Source organism: Euprymna scolopes, chromosome 40 (assembly GCF_053919585.1).
Source record: "Euprymna scolopes isolate OS-2025 chromosome 40, ASM5391958v1, whole genome shotgun sequence".
In the NCBI taxonomy this organism is placed as follows: domain Eukaryota; kingdom Metazoa; phylum Mollusca; class Cephalopoda; order Sepiida; family Sepiolidae; genus Euprymna; species Euprymna scolopes.
In genome coordinates this window covers 22,415,033-22,430,544 of record NC_136521.1, presented here as the reverse complement: position 1 = coordinate 22,430,544, position 15,512 = coordinate 22,415,033, and the positions used below count along the sequence as shown (strand labels likewise).

The 15,512-nt window shown below is 32.6% G+C and overlaps 1 protein-coding gene across 4 annotated transcripts in view; it reads right to left on the bottom strand.

Moving 5' to 3' along the window:
* Positions 1-6,547: 6,547 nt before the first annotated feature.
* The window catches only part of LOC145265425 (uncharacterized), a 73,088-nt gene continuing 64,123 nt past the window's right edge, over positions 6,548-15,512 (bottom strand). For all 4 annotated transcript variants that reach the window (XM_080121256.1, XM_080121258.1, XM_080121257.1 and 1 more), the window contains 3 exons: positions 11,328-11,876; positions 9,271-10,392; positions 6,548-8,318 (listed from right to left, as the gene is read on the bottom strand). In XM_080121256.1, the coding sequence (XP_079977382.1) occupies positions 7,556-8,318; positions 9,271-10,392; positions 11,328-11,876 (2,434 nt within the window). In that variant the 3' untranslated portion in view covers positions 6,548-7,555. The remainder of the gene's footprint in view (positions 8,319-9,270; positions 10,393-11,327; positions 11,877-15,512) is intronic.

Here is a 15,512-nt window from a genome sequence, read left to right as displayed (position 1 = left end):
AATTTAATGATAATGAGGTCAAAGTTAAGTTTTGCTGCGAGGCAGTTTTTTTGTTTTCTTTCCAACTTTGACTGTTTCCCGAAGATGTTGGTGGGAGTGGAGAACCAACTCCTGATAAACTATGAGGGCGTCCAAATGAAAAGCAATTGTTTGATATAACAGTTTTCACCACATTGATCAAAGCTGATTTGCTTTCTGGACGTCCCTGTCACGAGTGCCAGAGAACTGATGCCACGGATTCAGTTTCATTTTTATACTGAAAAGTGAAACAAAGACATGGTGAGTGAAAAAAAAATCTCGAAAATAGCAAAAGTAAAAGTCGGCCAAATTAAAGATACGCATGACCTCCCTTCATAACTCGAAGATATAATTTAGACAGTATATAAAAAAAGTTTTAAGAATGAGTGACCCCACCGAGCGCGCCCCGTAAAAAAGCCTTTGCCGGATATACACAAAAAATGCACACACATTTGGCCTTTTATACCTACAGACTAGCAGGCATGCTTGGCCTTGCCGAAGTGTGTTGCGGTGGTGTAGTAAGGGTTGGGGGGGGGGGGGGGGAACAACAGAGGTGTTAAAAAAAAGTAGTAGGCTGGAAAAAGTGATAGTAACACGAAGGAGAAAAAGGTTTGTCGATGTCGCCATCGCGCAAGCTGAAGTTGCGTGCGTTGAGTCAATCAAACGTACGATGATTTAAATGCTTTGTTGCTTTTTTGAACAGTTTCGTTTCATATGGAAAAGCCAAACAAACACCCAAGACGATGCAAAAAAAGGCAGGTTCAAACCCGTACCACGGAGGAGGAAAAGAATGTGAAAAAAAAACGTGATATCTATGCCGTTGTGTCCATCACAAACCGGAAGTAGGTTAGAGTTAAATTAAGGCTAGTCAATCGAAGAGAGGGGATTACTTTCGAAAATATCGGCGAACCCCCCCCCCCCCCCCAAAAAAAAAAAACAACCCCTCCTTGTAGAAAAGTGCCCAGTTGAGGCTGAAGGAATTTTTAGCCAATTTTTCAATGGGTCGAGCTTCAAAATGATACCGATCTCATGAAAATCCGTCACCTCTGTCGAAAGTTTTAGGCAGACATACAAACATACACACATTTAAACACAGATGAAATTTATATTATAGATAAGATGATTAGTTTCATTTAACTATTACGCTTGATTCTATTTATTCATAATTTCTATATAAAACAGGCCCGCCGTACAACCTGGGATGAAACAGTTCTAACATACGTACGTACATACATACATACATACATATACCTACCTATAAAATTTAGGGTTTTTTTTTTCTTGCTCTGACATTGGTGTTAATACCCTACTTTTTCTATTTAAAAATTATTTAAAGCAATTTTTTTAATATACTCAATCATCGATTTGCAAGTGACTTCATGAAGGTTAATTTGCACATCCCTTTGAAAAACAAGCATGGATCAAACTTTTTAATCTGATTTGAGCCCAAAACAATAAATGTTAAAGGGTCAAAGTTAAAAAAATTTGACCTTTGTGGTCTACCAAATTACTTAGTTCAGACATAGGGTAAGCTTTTTAATCAGTTTTTGGCCAAAAATTTGGCTATCAAGAGGTCAAAGTTAAAAATTTTCATCTCTGTTGTCTCTAGCAAACTATTCAGCCAATTTTGGGTCTAAACATTTGAAATTTTACATAAAGGGTATTCAGACATGCAAGCTTTTTACAGTTTTGGGACGAAAATTTGGCTGCCAAGAGGTCAGTTGAAAGAGTTGACCTTTGCAGACTCCTACCAAACTCCTCCGGCAATTTTGGGTCCAAACACTTTAAATTTTGGATGTAGGTTACCTGGACATAAGTCAAACTTTTTAATATATAGACTACCCGTGACCCGTTCAGTATGTTATATTAGCTATGGAATTAATGTATGAGCGTGACACTTGTGACGTAAAGAAAATAGTTTTTTTTTGTGACAACAGAAACATTTCTATTAAAATGAAAAAAGAATATAGATTTTTTGAAAAAAAACAAAAAACTTACAGCCATTGAATTATAAGTGGTTTGCCATACTTATAGATAAATGTGCACTGAACAGATACCGTAATACTTAAAAGTAAATTCAAATTTTGATATATCTTAATTTAAACATGAAAAAAAACAACAAAAAAAACAATTGGGATGCTGAAAACGTACACAGTAAAACAATATGTCACGTTGATTATTTGTAACGCAATTTAAAAAAAAACATTTTCGGGGTTATTCCTTTATGTTGGTAGTGTAGAAGAAAATGCAAATATTTTTAAGAAAGGTGTATTGAAAAATGGAGAATAAATTAAAAAAAGGGGAAGTCGGTGCCGTTGTAAAATGCTCTTATGGTTGTCAACAGGTTAAAGTAGATTTATTTGTAAGAAAATTGCATTAAAATAACTTAAATGTAATATGGAAATGAACGATGTAAATAGAACAAAAACCAAAAAAAAACAAAGTATTAACAATTGGGATACTGAAAACGTACACAGTAAAACAATACGTTTTATTGTTGCGTTGATTATTTGGTATGATACATATCGTATACATAAAATTATTTGGTATGATATATAAAATTATTTAGTATGATATATAAAATTATTTAGTATGATATATAAAATTATTTAGTATGATATATAAAATTATTTAGTATGATATATAAAATTATTTAGTATGATATATAAAATTATTTAGTATGATATATAAAATAGGTCGATGATTATATGTAATCATGTTTTGTGTTTGCTTCCCATATCTTGTAGGTTCTTTTTATTCAATAAATTTAAGCTATTTGCTTTTCTAAGGACGTCCATTTGTTCAAATGAAACTGGTCAAGCAATTTGTGTTTATTTGTTTATTCTGTTATGAGTTTATGTTTATGTACGCATGCACAACCGGAAGTCGTAAACCGGATGTTGGGTTACAACACCTGTTACAAGGTCATTTGAGTTTTATAATTATATAGATATATATACATATGCACAAAAAGTTATGAACCGTACATAGGATCCAAGCAAAGCCGGGCTGAACTGCTAGTATATATACATAAGTGACCTTGTTGGTGAGTAAAATGTCTACCGAACTTCTCTGAATATTTGGTCTACAGCCTTGAAACTTGGTATATAGGGCATTTGAACTCTGGGAACACTTTCAATTTGGTTTTTAGCTATTAAAAAAGGATCAAAATTGAAAATAAAAATACAATTGACTTTGGCAGGAGTAAATCGATTAACTTGAGCATACCTACATATACATTTTGAACTTGAAGTGCCTTAATTTGTGAAAACATTTATAGCTCTGATCCTAGACAGAAAATGAATCAAAATATTTTACACTAGCAGGGGTACCTGGCGTTACCCGGTTGTTTGGAGGTGTGTGCGTGGGGGGGGGGTAAGAATAAGCAAAGAAATAACCATTTAAATATCAAAATAAAAATTATGTTAAACTTCTGTAAAAAAAAATCGGCAAAAACAAAACAAAAGCGAACAAACGTAAAACTTCTTTCAAAAAAAAAAAATTGGAAAAACAAAGCATTAATCAGGGAAAAAGATGCACATGTTCTAAAAAATGAAAACAAAAAAGCAGAGCGCAAAGTGAAAAAAAAAAAAAGAAAAAGCCATAAATAAATCTTCGATTCGCTTAAATACAATGGTGCGTTCACCCAGTAGAAAACAGGACGAACAGGACGTTAAAATGCCATTCCATTTTTTTAAGCAACTACGAACCCAAACTGGTGTTTCTTCGTACTGTCCCTTGTGAACGGATCCACAACAGTGGAAGTGGTAGCGGGGGTAGGGGGAATTTATTAGAGAGAAAGGATTTTACAACTTCCATTGATTCTAACCGATTTTGGCCGTGAACTCTCACAAGAAAAAATATAGGAATCACGATTATCGAGGAAGTGTAGAAGTAATAGGCCTAAAGCACACCTCAGATAATGTGCTGCAGTTTGTGCATATTGCATTTGCATGAAATGTCGATTTTCAATCCTATTAAGGTCAGAATCAGAGGGGAAAAAATGAGTTCATTTTTATATATATATATATATATATATATATATATATATATATAGGGATAAACATTTTCCTAAGGATTGAAATTTTGTTCGAGATGAAAGTTTGTGTTCACAAAACACTAAATTTTAATCTAAAACGGTTTTTTAAAATTAAAATGTGACTAGAAAAAAATAAAATGTCTGCTTTGAATATTTTCAGAGTGCTTTAATTGGGGAAAAAATCAGTTTAACAATCATCCTACAATCTTCTTTTCCCAAAGAAATTTCAATATGGCCATTAAAAAATATTTCAGCTCTTAATTGCAAGCAGCCAAGAGATTAAAAATGGTGTCCTTCAAGGAAAAAGATATGAATGCGTAACCAATTGTAATGATTTTTATGGTAAAAATTTTTTTTTTTTTTAAATCCATACAATTAATAAAATCTAAAATTCTGAACACTTTAATCACTGTTAAAGGAAAAAATAAAATTGTTTTACTAATGTAAGAATTGAAATAGAAATATAACAGCACGAAAACAAGGTCATAACCAGTGGTGCTTTTTGCAAGGTTGGATTCGTTTGGTTTCATTCAAAATATTTATGAATGTATTTACATTTTTTGCAAGCAAATGAAACTTTTCATATCGCTTCATTTATTTTTTGTTGTGCTTCATACATCTATACGTATTTAATTACAACCAGAATGTGGCAAAAGGTACAAAACCTTAATAAAACTATGAAACATGAAAAGTTATAATTAGGGAAATCCAAAAATTGCATTTATTAATCAGATTAACTTATTAATTATATAAAAAAGATTTCATAAATCAATGAAAATATTTAAAAATTCACATTATCAGAACATTTAATGAGCATTACTGAAATTTTTAGCGCATGTGAATTTTAATAAAAACCGAACGAAACAAAACGAAATAATTTTGTAATCCTATACCTTGATCTTTCCTTGCATGAAATAATAAACAATGCAAGAAGGGGGGGGGGGGCATGTCAGAATAAAATCTTATTTAGACAAGATTTGAACTTTTATCAACTCAAGCTAGGGTAATGAGAAACACATTAAAGACATTTGATAACAGGGATAATAACGAATCAAAGAATTAAAAACAAATAAAACAAATTATGATTTAAAATTTTTATTTTTTTATAGTTTCATGAATTTAATGGTGGTGGTGGTGGCAGGGAAAGTCAGCAGTTCTTTCAGGTCATTTCCCGGCATGATGATGATGCATTACTGTATATACAAATTACATTGCATTTTCAATAAATGGGAGCAACTTTGTTCATTTAATATAAACAACAAATGTTGCTTAATAATCTACTCAGGTTCAAAAGGAACGAGAAAGACGTGAAATTAGCAGAAAATGAGTTTCATGTCAAATAAGGAATTTAATCTTTTGTTCTGTTTTTGAATTTTATGGCGTCAACTTGATGGCAGAATCTTCCATTAAGAAAATTCAGTTTTAAAAGTATCAGAATTATAGAACATTTTAGCTCTGTAATAAAAATAACTTAAATGCAGAAAGAATGCCTGACAGATAAAAGGAAAAAATAATTAGTAGTTTGTATCCTTTAAATAATTTTGGTTGATTGTAGAGAATGTCATCCATGGCCGACTTTGAAATCTTCATTGAACCTTTTAGAAATTACATAAAAATAAGCTAAAACGTTTATGGCTCTGATTTAGTTTGAAAATGAGTCACTTGGTTTTCAAATGCACAAGCAAATTTTATCAAGCTGGTTCTAGAAACACTGACATTAGGAGAAAAAAAAATTGAAATATGTCAAAAGAAATGTTCGATCAAGATGTGGGCTCATGTTTAATAACTCAAGGGTGGAGCGGCATGATATGCATCAAATGATCTGAAAATTAACATCTGAATTAATCATAATTTTGCAAAATTTAGCAATTTCTGTGCTAGAACTAGCATTTTCATAATTTCTCAAAAGTTCTTCATAGATGCTAAACCGCCGGTCATAGTGAGGAGGAGGGGGGGGTCTACACACTCAACAAATCCTGGTTCTTCATGCAAACGTGTGAAATTAATAGTTTGTTTTTCATATTAAGTTCCGTCTCAAGTGACGTTTTCTGAAAGCTAATTCAAGTCTTTGGATTCCATTTGTTTCTGTCTTGTTTCAAAGAGAGGAAAACAATCCTATTTTAGAGAATTAAAAGTTTCTTAGATTTGCCGCATCATATTTTGGTTATCATCAATACTTGTCAAAGATACACAATAAATGAGAAGGCCAAGGGAGATCCAGTGGCCGAAAGATTTATCATCTCAACAAGTCTAAAGATGTAGACATGAGTAAGGTGTCAATGCCTTACTTTGTAATAAAAAAAATGTCTCAATGCAAAAATCATTTTCATAAGTCAAAAAGTTGGTAATGGAAGAGGGAGCGGGGTAGCTTTTTTAGGAGGAGGATGAGATAAAATCACATTCACAAGTTCATTTGAGAAGAGAAAATTCTCTTCAACTCATGAGAAAACAACCTTTGTTTTGTTCCTTAAATGAATTTAGAAATGTGTCTTTTTTTTTTTTTTTTTTTTTTTTAAATAGTGTTTAGAACCCAAACTTATCCAAGTTTGGAGAGATGTGGGGGTACATTGGTGGGAGATGAATATTTTGATTTGTTTCACAGCCAACTTCAATTTTTGATATCACACACCATCAAGGTCTCTTTATCCTCCTGAGGTGGTGATCAATTCATGGATTTGGGTTTTTCTAACCCACTACACATATCTTGTGAGAATAGGGTACCAGACGATCTGTCTCTAATAAATGTCTGAGAATTCTCTGACCAAAAACATGTTTACAATTGGTCTTGTTCCTTTATATGAAATTTCATTTTTATGAACAAGTTTAGTTTTGTTTTAAATGTTTCATAATGGCCAATGCATGTCTAAAAAAGGCACAACTTTTGAGAAAATTTTTCTGTTTTGGGCAGGTCTTTTTGTTCAGAAATTGTAAAAATAAAACCCGCTTCCCTTCTAACTCGACCAAATCAAGAAAGCCAATTCTGTCCTCTGTATTCCATGGAAAGAATATTGCCAAGAAAGAACAAGTGTTTTATTACAGTCAGATTATGTTTGTCCATCCAACGCTTTTCTTCTTAGAATGGCTCACAAACTGATATCGATTGCACTTACGTAGAGAAATCAGTTTCATTTCAAGTCTGTTCAGTTTCTTTAAAGTATGACCATTGTTTTGAAAATATCTTGACAATGTTTGCTGGTCAGAAGGGGGGGGGGGGAGAGAAAATAAAAATATAAATTAAAAGTGTCCTCTTTAGAATAAAGTGTCTCGTTTCAAATACAAACGGGGAATGCCAAGCCAGTTGAAATTCTGCATCTTCATTTGAATATTTGAAATTAGTAAAGGGATGAGCTTACTATTTCATTAAAAGTGAAGCCTAATTAAGCTTCAATCTCTTAACAGGGCAACAATTGGGTAATACTCAGTCAAAAAGAGGGAAGTTGTCATAGGTTTGAATGGCATCAATGCATCAACTGCAAAAAAGTCAACTAATGTTCTGTTTTAATAACGAGAAATCCTCGAACGAACTTTACTATCGTGTTCTTTTGTAGCCGCCAATTCTTTGTTCTCATGTCCTGCTTTACTTTGTCCGCGGACGTTCTTCTCTTTACTTGAACGATGTTTCTGTGACTTTTTCTTCTTGCTCTTTTTAACTTTATGTTTCTTGTGTTTTTTATGTTTCTTTTTCTTGGAAGAAGAATCCTTTGATTTTTTGCGCTTTTTACCTGCTTCTTCTTCTGACGATGGATTTGCAACAACAGCCTTGCGCGTCAACGAATGGGCAGGGTCAGACAGGTTCGCATCGCTCCCAGAATCTGATTCCTCATAGTCTGGAACAAACTTTGCTTCGTCCACCATGGACTCTTTACGCTCAAACCGCTCATTGCCTCGGATATCTTTGCGTCCAACGTCCACTTGCTTGGATTTTGAACTCTCTTGCATTTTATGGCTACTAGCTCCACTGACAACCTCCTTAGCACCTGGCTCCCGGCTTGAATGCTGTTCTCGAGATGAATCGCTGTGTCTGCTTCGTTTTTCGCTTGCCTGAGGTCGAGATGGTTTCTCACTACTGCTGTTGGTCTCATTGCGTTCACCACTAGAAATGGTGATTTGTACAGAGCTTAGTTTCCGAGTGTCTTTTTCATCAACATAAACTTTGCGAGATGACAGACTCGACTTGGGTGAATTGGCTATTGAAGTGGACACCATGGATGGCTTGCGTCGCTTCTCGGTTATTGCTTTCTCAGCACTTTCTATTACAGATCTGAAAAGAAAAAAAACGTTAAAATATTGAATGTTTTTTTTTTAAATTTTTTTTTTTATTACTTTTACACATTTATTTGCATTTTAGATTTATAATTTGTGCATATCTGCAGGGGGGGGGACAACTTAGTGCCACTGTAATGCATGTGTGCATCTAGTTTAAGATATGCTGGCAAAATAATTCGATGTTTTTTTTTTTATGTAAAACAATTAGGATTTGCTAAATGGAAAAATTGGTTATTTCCAATTTGTGAAGAGATAGAAGACATGCTACCAACTATTTAACTGATCATTAATTATTAAATACCCAGGATGGGACTGGCTAATGGCAAAATATTTGCTGTCACTCCTACGTGTATTTATCCCCTCTCCCTACCCACATCATGAATCACTTGAAGTATGCCGTGAGGCCAAGGAGGAAGAGGATTTAGTTGTTTGGGTGTTTTGTGGCACATCAAACCTTTTTGAGTGATTTAATGCCTAATCACTTTTTGAAAATAGTTTTATGCCTTCAAATATTTATTCATAGTGTTTGGTTTGGTTGTTTTGGAAAGGGAAAAACACCATGACATCAAATTTGTTGCATCTTCAGTTAGGAAGCTGGTATTTTCAGACAACCTGATCTTGTAGCATTCCGGAGAAAGAGGAAGAGAGAAAAAGGGGAGGAGTGATAGGAAGAAAAGAGGAAGAGAGAAAAAGCGATAGAAAGAAAAACAAATAAAATCAAACGATGGTTCATCATATGTTACATACAGATTTTGTTTTTTCATTTATGGGAAATTCTGGACAATAACTTATTTGTTGAGGACGTTTATTTAAAAAGATTTTTTTTGGATAAAATGGCCTTTAAAGATCCGTTTATAAATGATACATTTATGAAAATAAAATAAAAATTGTTAGGAAAGTGACTGTTCCTAAAATGAATCAAGAAATTCTTTGAAAGAAAAACTTACCTTGGAAGAGGTTTTCGTTCAGTTGGTTTCTTTTTCGGTTTCATCGGTTCTATATTAACTTCATAGTCATCCCTTTCCCATTTCGATAATTCCGGGGCTGGCAGCAGCAGATCGTTCTCCATACGACGGGGTGGAATCTTTTCAGATATTTTTGGTTTATTACTTTCGCCTTCCACAGCCATTTTTTCGTGCACAGATTCACGTCTACTCTTTTTTACTGGGACACATTTGTCCGAAGTATCTAATGATGGAAGAGTTACTTTTTGTGAAGATGAGTCAGCCGATGGGTAATTAGCTTTGCGTTTAACTTTAGTAACAACAGTTCGAGAAGAAGTTTTTAGCTCAGCAGCAGCGGCAGTAGAATGGCCAAGGGCTTTTGGTTCAGAAGTACTAACAGTTCGATTAACCTTATTACTGGTTACTTCTATATTAGTGCTACTTGTCGTCTCCAGAGATCGTTTGTGTAGATTAGACACATTGTCAGTGGAGACGTCTTTATTTTGACTAGATTCATTTTTCGCAATGTCTTTCGGCCCGACAAAATCTGATGCCGAACTGCGAGAAGATTTCTCCCCACTTCTGTGCTTTTTACTTTCGGATTTCTTCTTTGATTCTTTCGAAGACTTTTCACTTGATTTGCTCGATCGTTTTGGCTGACCACTCGATTCTCGCGACAGCTCTTTAGTCTTATCTTTGCTGCTTTTCTCAAGTTTCTCCTCTCGTTTACGTTCCATTTTCTTTCGGAGATCTTCCTCGGATTTCACCTTGACTTTTTTCTCCTTGACCTTTTGAGGCAACGGCTCTGTTAGTTTAGTCGTTTTAGCATCCAGTTTCTCTCTCGGTCTTTCTCGTCGAGGAAGAGGCGAGCTTCTTCCCATTGGACCCTTGCGACTTCTGTTCGATGGTGAATTGGCAGCAGGTGCACTCACAGCAGTATTCGAAGGTGGCATTGGTCGGGCTCTCGGGTCATAATACGACCGGTTGTCGTATGGAGGTACAGCAGTTGTAGCAGCAACCGAAATATTCACAGGAGCAGGATAAGCACCAACAACACCGTGCGGATTATTATTATATCGTGCAAAGTATTCTCGATAATATTCTTCATATACGTGAGGATCATATCTATAAGAAAAATCAGATATAAAACATTAACAGTTTCAAAAGTGGAGTTTAAAATTTTAAAGGTATTTTGATTAAAATAAGTAATGTACAAAAATGTTACTCTAAAAGTAAATATAGCCTACACTGCAATACATTACAGTAGTACATAAAAATATATAAACATGTGCACATATCTGACTTGATGAAAATAATGTATAGCACTATATTTATGTAAGCAAATACCATTTTAAATGAATAATTTATAATTAGATATGGGGTTGGAAACAAAATCCCAAAGAGAAAAATGGATTTGAATATTTGTCTAATACCTCCTCCTGGGAAAAAGGATTCAGAGATTTGTAATACTAACGTAACCAGTTCTAACTACAGAGAAAAACAAATCTATTTCTGACATGTAAAATACAAATAAAAAAGCTTTTTTTTTTGCCAGATTACTATTTTTCAATCAATTGGATTAAATTATGATTTTAACAATTTTTTTTGCATACAATTATTACTTTTGCTGAATTAAACCCAAGACATATTAGAATTAAAAAAGAAAATGTTTGGTTTATATTGTATAGAAGTACTGAAATAACATAGAATACACTTAAATAGAAGATAAAAATCAAGTTTCCTTTGTTAAATGACTTGTTAAAAAAGGCTAATAATACATTAAGTTTGTTAACGTTTGCCAGTCTAAGTAATAGTCTAAGTAATAGTCTAAGTAATAGTCTAAGTAATAGTCTAAGTAATATCTGTTGAAACTTGTAACTGATGTAAATACCAAAATTTTCTTGGATACCTATTCCTAAAAAGACCCAATATTGTATAACACACACGTCTATGCAAACATTTTATCAACAGGTTAAATTAAGATAAAAATAGATGCCATAACAAATGAACTGCGGCATCCAATGCTTATTGTAGTGTAGATTGAAGGCAGAAAAGCTTACCTATAGAAATCCTCGGGTCTTTGTGGTGGGAAATGAGGAAACCTTGAAAAATGTCTGTCTGGTGGTGAAAATCGTTTTACAGGATTGGTTCGCATACCACGGTGATTAAAACTGGGAGACCAATCCCTTCGATAATAAGGATCCCGAGAGGGAGCCACCGGAGGAGCTGCTGTCAGTGGAGAACGGGTACGTCCTCGGTTTCGAGGAGGAGGAGTCCGACTCCTTCGCCGCATAGGTGATCGAGAACGGTGGTATGGTGGTGTCCTGGAGCGGGAACGGCTTCTTGTCAAAGAACGAGACCTCGAGCGTGAATATTTGCGAGGACTGTAAGATCGTGACCTGGATCGTGACCTGGAACGAGATCGGCTTCTGTATCGTCGTCTTCTGGAAGGAGTTGTACGTGAACTAGATCGGGATCTCGATGATCCTCTCGATCGTGAAGATGATCTATATCGGCTCCGTGAACGGGAACGTGATGATGATCTTGACCGATAAGGAGATCTGGACAACGAGCGGGAATAGGAACGGGAATTTGATCGGCTTCTTGTCCTGAAAAAAAAAAAAAAAAAAAATTGTAGACATTTAAGCATTTTTTTAAATTATTTCTAATACAATACAGGATTGAATATTAAAATAATTGTTTTTTGCACCAATTTTCATTTGACATGAAAAAGAATGATGGATTGGATATTTTCATCAAATTTTATGCAGCCAAAGAATTTGGTTTAAATAAATTTAGTTTGCTTTCAAAATGTAGAATCAAAAAATAAAATAGGTTTAGAAGGTTTATGACCATGCAATACGGTCAGGTGAATTGAAAGAATGGCTGAGAAACAATGAGATAATATACAATCATTTTATTTTAAACTTTTCTTCAATCATGTTATGTGGAAATTTGTCTAATATTTTAAGGTTGAAACCCCATTTTCAAAAAAATAAACATCCAATTTTCTGTGATATTATAAATCCATCACAGCAACATAACTACATCCAGACAACACACGTGGATTAGGGATCTACTAACATCAAAATTTTAGAAGTTGATCATATAACAGGATTGATTGAGATTAAAAAAATTTTTTTTTATTCTTTTTTTTTTTTTTTAATCATTGTATGTGTATATCGTCTTCTCACATTCTATTCAGCCAGCACTCATAACGTTACACTGCCATAACCTCCTGAACCATCAATTTATAAAGTATGCCCCATGCTTCAAGTTATAAATAAATCATAATCTAAGTGTTCAATATACAATTTTATTTGAAATATATTCAAGTTAATACGAAATGTTCATATAGATTGAATATTGAATTTTTTTTTTGTTTTAAGAAAAAGTTTGGAGTGGGTAGTTTATTAGATTTGCTTTTTATTCTATACAACACAATGAAAATAGGAATGTTAAAACTATATATAGCAGTAGATGTAGAGGTGTAAATATTTAACCAATAAGCTCTTAAACCCCACTGGTCACATGACACTGAAATAACAGGAAATAGTAATCATACATCAATTAATGCGTAAAATCTTTGGATGAATAACGCATGCAAAATGTTCATTTCAACTTGCTAACATTTCTATTAGCTTGCGCATGCATAAACTAATCACAGCTAAAAGTGGTTTAATGTTACAACTTTCTGTGGGGCTAGCTCAAACGGCTGGAGTGTTAAATGTTTTAGTTTCAATTCTAGTTGGTGGCACCAAAACCATTTTTTTTTTAAATTTTTGAAATCAGTACTATATATAAATATTCAATAGGAAATTGGCTCTGTAATAATACAAAATTTGCATGAATGAAAATATATTAAACATATTTTACAAACAGCAAGCTCGGATGAACCCCTCTGCTAGTGGAAAACAAAAGCTTACTTTACAACCATATTGAGGAAATGTTGAAACATTTTATAATTGTTTTAATTTTTAATATCAAGTTAAAATGACTACATGATCTAAACTGCTAAAGAGAAATAAAGATTTTAAAAAAAAAAAAAAAAAAAAAAAAAAAGAGAGGGGGGGGGAGTCTAATTTTTATACAGAAAAACTCATTGATTACATGGGGGAAATAATTTTTTTTAAAAACTTTATCTGGGTGATTTCAAAACTACCTAATTTTCTTCCATCTGAAGAAGCCCAATTGTATATTTTAATTGGAATTCATGATTGAGATGAGTATTTTTTTTTTTATTGCGGACTATTATCCTCATCTTTTTCTTAGTTGTTTCACGTTTCGGCCAACTATTCCTCTGGCTTTGAATCTCTACGGTTCCAAGTGAAAATTGTCTGAAGATAGCGGTTTCAATCCTACCCAAAGCCAGCCAGAGGCTTACTTGGCCAAAACGTGGAGAGATGACAACTACAGAAGGCAGTAATTGCAGTCAGGAGATTCAGAGTTCGTATCCGTCGCGGTTACCACCTGATGAAGACCAGAGGAATAGTTGGCCGAAACGTTAAACAACTAAGAAAAAGATTATAATAGTCTGCAATAAATAAAAAATTAAGCCCAAATTTGTATTGAAATGAAATTAATTATCTGATTACAAATCAGATAATTAAAATAAAGTTTATTTTTATAAAACTAATTATCTTATTACAAATCAGATAATTAAAATAAAAAGTTTATTTTTATAAAACTAATTATCTGATTATAAATCAGATAATTAAAATAAAAAGTTTATTTTTATAAAACTAATTATCTACTAGGAGTCTTTTTTTTTTTAAACAAAATTATTTGGTGCTTATTTATTATAGTCATAAATGCAAAATAAGTCAATTTAACATAAAGGCAGATCTGTCTCACTTTTGTTTAAGACATAAAATGGTATCAAGCCAACATAAATTTCTCTATTTTGAATTGCACTATTTTGCATGCATCTCAATTTTTGTGAGATTTAAATATGGTATTATTTGGTCATTAAATTAATTGTACAAAATTGTTTTAAAACAATATCAGGATTTAAGAATTTTTAAATTAGTTTAAACAGTTTTATGCTCGACAATTTAAATGCTTCCAAGTTACTTTAAAATTTCTAAAGGTTACAAAATAGTTCATTCTTTTAGTTTTCTTTAATAAAATTCATTTTAAAAATCCATGTTTTGCCAAAGTTATGTCAACATAAGCACACACGTGAAATTGGTTAATAATTTAATTCTATATGACAAGGAGTGTTGCAGCAACAAATGCAGATGTTTTTCATGTGAACCACTTGTACATAATTTCACTTCACATTTTTTCACTTGCACATAATTTCACTTGCACATTTTTCGAATATTCTATTAAACAAATTTGTTTGATGCAGTATTTTTATAAGTTTTGAAAATATTTGCATTAAACTTGCATTTAAAATTAAAATGCATTTTAAATAAAAACATAACTGACGTGTCATGTAAAATATTTTAAAATTATAAAAAAAAAAAAAAAAAATAATTAAAATTTATGAAATAGCTTTCTCGGTCTCTTCCATTGAAGACAATTCTGTATGACAAATAGACTTATCTCAGTTGTTTTTACTTGACTTTTACAATTTCAAATTAGAAATGATGGATTGAGAATAGCAATATCCCCCCCCCCCTTTTCTTTACCAATTTCAACATGACACGTAATCACGCATGGCACATAATTATGCAACGTTTTAATGAAATTACATGTTTTTATATTGAATTAAAATGTACAAACACCAAATGTTTCATACAAATGAACTGCAGTTATTTTTAGATTCAAGTTACAAAAATTGTTTCTCTTAACTAGCAGGATGCCATAGGAATTCAATGCTAGCTTTATTTTATGATAATACTAATGTTTCTAATTAAATTAATTTGTAAAAAAATAAAAAAAAGCGAACAACTAATTTTTTTGTTTGTTTATATAAATAAATAATATTAACAGCCTTTTTATATAAGAAAGCTGTTAGTACTAATACTGAATGGATTACATCCCTTTCAAATTAACATGCGTTTGGCAGATTTATGGTTGTGCTAAGAGGGAAGGCAAACAAAAAAAAAACTATTAAAAGCAAACATACAATAAATCTAACATCTAAAATGCCATAAGTATGAACATTAAATGTGAAAGGTCAATAAAAACACTCAAAAACAAAAAACCAAAATACAAAACAATGCACAACAATAAGGAACTTTAAACATGAAAAACAAAAAACAAATGAATAAACAAAATTAAAAATTATCAAGTAA